General features: G+C 30.7%; 1 protein-coding gene across 3 annotated transcripts in view; it reads left to right on the top strand.

Annotated features, from left to right (window-relative positions):
- Hr4 (Hormone receptor 4) overlaps positions 1–3,790 on the top strand; it is a 497,205-nt gene that overhangs the window by 319,888 nt on the left and 173,527 nt on the right. Inside the window, exon 3 of one of the 3 annotated variants that reach the window (XM_068388050.1) lies at positions 795–831. The exons of the other annotated variants lie outside the window; for them this stretch is intronic. Within the exon in view, the coding sequence (XP_068244151.1) occupies positions 804–831 (28 nt within the window). The 5' untranslated portion in view covers positions 795–803. The remainder of the gene's footprint in view (positions 1–794; positions 832–3,790) is intronic. 3 annotated transcript variants of the gene reach the window in all.

Genomic DNA, 3,790 nt, shown 5'->3' on the forward strand with positions numbered 1-3,790 from the left:
TAGACTATTCGAACATCGCGAGAGACATTTGATCTCGACTCTACCGTACATATAAACTTAGAATCAAAATCAACACATCCCCGCCATGATAGCCGATTGGTAAATTTGGAATAATGTTATCATTAATACTCGAGATTGCCATACATGCAACTATCAAGTCAAAACTCTCTCTCTCTCTCTCTCTCTCTCTCTCTCTCTCTCTCTCTCTCTCCTTGAATTTAGAGATCTAAGGTAAAACTGTATTTCTGATATGTACGTCTTAATGTCCCTGTGGTAGAAGTAAATGTCACTTAAATTTTGATTCGGCGGCGAGGATTCGAATCCTTCCCTGGCAGAAGTACTTATCGTAAAAAATAATATCTCCTTGGTCTATGATTGCGAGGAATTTGATATTGGAAGTTATTTGTGACTTTATATTTAAATGGATGAAAATCACGTGTGTATGTGATAAAACTGTCTTTTACTCATGTTTTTATATATACAGTTACAGTGTACTGTGTGTGTATATATATATATATATATATATATTTATATATAAATATATATGTTATATATATATGTATATATATATATATATATATATGTATAGATATACACATATATATATGTTTGGGTCTGTGTGTGTATTATGTATGTCATCGGTTCGATCGAACGCTATTTTCTCTTTGTTGGCATTTATAATTATAAACATAAAACTTTCTATATATTTTTATATAACGCAACTGGTTCTTTTTATTGATATAATACAGAGTAGTGGTGACATTTTAAAGATTATTGTTTTTATTCTATTTCAGGTGAGTGAGATGGTTATCCAGAAGGCAACAAGTTCAGGTAATTTGTTTATTTCTGTATTTTCTTCTACAATTGCTTTTTAATGCAGTTTGAATATGATTATATTTACAGATCATTGATCATTAATGATTTAGTGTTTTTATTGTTTCTCTTATTGGAGTTAAACGGAAGAAATTTCTGTAGGCAATATCCATCTCTCCTATGTAATCGTGTCCCTGTTAACTAGACAGAGCCCAGAGGTCCCACACAAGCTTACTATTTCTTTTAACGGAATAATCCTTTGTTAGCAAAAAAAAAAAAAAAAGTAACTTCCAATCAAGAGCATTTTCTTCCTTAGTTCCACCGGCTATTTTCAACAAGTAGTATTTTCACTGGTAACGCTATCGCTTTCTAACGCTGCTCAATGAATTTTCCCGTTATTTATTACATAAACAGACACTGTTTTTCAAGCTGTTTGACTCTGCAGGATTTCATTTTATATGTAATATATTTGCGTCCCTTCAGTTTTAATTGAAAACTATCTTCCCCTCATATGTAAATACTTTTATAAATCTCCAGGGTTTTCCTCCATCTGTTTCCTTCGCTGGAAATTACTTATTTCTCTCTCTCCTCTCTCCTCTCCTCTCTCTCTCTCCTCTCTCTCTCTCTCTCTCTCTCTCTCTCTCTCTCTCTCTCTCTTTCAGGTATATATTGAGTGTTTGTTTATGTATGTAATTATGTATTAATTTTATATGTTTGTGTATGTGCGTAGGTATGTATTTATACATACATTTATATATATATATATATATATATACGTTTACATGTACACATACATATATATACATATGCGTATCTACACACAAAAACGCACAGGCTTGAATCCTCTGCTAACGCGCGTTTCAAGCGTAATTGGAAGTATGGGAAAAGTGTTGTTAATGAAATTTACCCCAACTGAAAGTACATGAGGGGATTCCTTTGATCATAACCTGTTTTCAAACATATACCCTTGGATTCTGCGAACAGACTAATTGTTTTGTTTATTTAAAATTCGTAGCATTTTATATCACTTTAGCATAGAACACCCTCGCTATTCTCTTTTTTTTCCATAAGTTTGCAATTGCATTCAGGGGGAACTAATAAAATGCTATGCTCGGACACCGTAGGCTTTATTCTGTACCTCCATCATCCTACGCTCTCTCTCTCTCTCTCTCTCTCTCTCTCTCTCTCTCTGGGAATGGAAATTTAGCAATGCTTTATTTGGGATATATTTATTTTCTTATTTTTCCAAAAGAATTATCTGAAATACATATTCATTTTCAAATATACACACAGCATTGGGGGTTGTGACTCTGGTCTAAGAGCCCCTGGCCGGAGACAATACTGTATAAAGGTTGGTTTGTACCCATATGCATATACATACATTATATGTAAATATATATATATATATATATATATATATATATACATATATATATATATATATATATACATATATATAAATATGCATATATATATATATGTGTATGTATACTGTATATATAAATATACATATAATTTATATATGTGTATATATATATATATATATATATATATATATTGCTTTTTATATTTTGTGTATATAAGTTTCTGTATGGGCATAATGAAATCAGGGGTCATGAAAATTTTAAGATTTATGGTATTGTCTTATATATATATATATATATATATATATATATATATATATATATATATATATATATATATATATATATATATATATATATAATTCTTCTTTAAAGCAATTACGATTGACAGTGGTTTGTGAAGCCTTTCATGTTTACACCTATTTTGCAAATCGACTCTTCGTTTACGTACAATGTTTACCTTTTTTGTAAATAGTTAATATGTGCGTATGTTGGTGTGCCCATTTTTTATGTTTGCATATCGTACTTCATATAATTGCGTGTATATATATATGTATATATATATATATATATATATATATGTATATATATATATATATATATATGCATATATATATATATATATATATATATATATATATATACATATATATGATAAATTTTGCACATTTTTACGTGTTTTTCATATTCAAATAAGCCATATATATTTTTGATATATTAATGTCTGGATTCTCTTAACAACCTCGGGATCACAGACCCAGGCGAAATCTCACAAAGACAAGAGCTTGGCTCCGGCCGGGAATCGAACCCTGGTCGGCAAGCTTATATAGACAGTGACTTAACCCACTTGGCCACGAACAAAGATTTCGCCTGGGTCTGTGATCCCGAGGTTGTTAAGAGAATCCAGACATTAATATATCAAAAATATATATGGCTTATTTGAATATACATATATATATATATATATATATATATATATATATATATATATATATATATATATATATATATATATTAGTATTGATTTGAAGGCTCAAGATAAAGATGACTGGCGAAATCTAACCGAGGGTCTTTGTTTCGATAGTCGTAGAAGATAATGATATATAAGTGTGTGTGTGTGTGTGTGTGTGTGTGTGTGTGTATCAAAATTATTGTATCGAAGAAATTTATTTCAGGAAAAAACTGTCCAAAATCAAACTGGCCTTAGCTAGAAAAGAATAAATATGCATCATTTTCAGTGTTCAAGAAAAGTGCTGGTATAGCACTGACGTAGAATTTGGATGGAACCGGTGTGAGTCAAAGACACAGGTAGCAGTACCTTCTCACTTCTGACATTTCATTTTGTAAAGGGAAAAAAATTACGGTAGAGTGAGAGTCGTTTTCTACTGTTGTGCTTATCTCTGTGGACATGGGAGACACTGGAAGGTTCCGTACTGTCAGCTCTCTCTCTCTCTCTCTCTCTCTCTCTCTCTCTCTCTCTCTCTTATTTTAAATGTATTTACTACTCTGGGAATTACGTTCTCTCAAGATTCTTTTAGAAATAGTTTTCAAGATTTCATTATTATTTTCAGTTACATAAGGATAGTATTTCGTTCTCGTCTCAGTTTCTGTTT

The sequence above is a fragment of the Palaemon carinicauda genome, chromosome 1, assembly GCF_036898095.1.
Source record: "Palaemon carinicauda isolate YSFRI2023 chromosome 1, ASM3689809v2, whole genome shotgun sequence".
In the NCBI taxonomy this organism is placed as follows: Eukaryota; Metazoa; Arthropoda; class Malacostraca; order Decapoda; family Palaemonidae; genus Palaemon; species Palaemon carinicauda.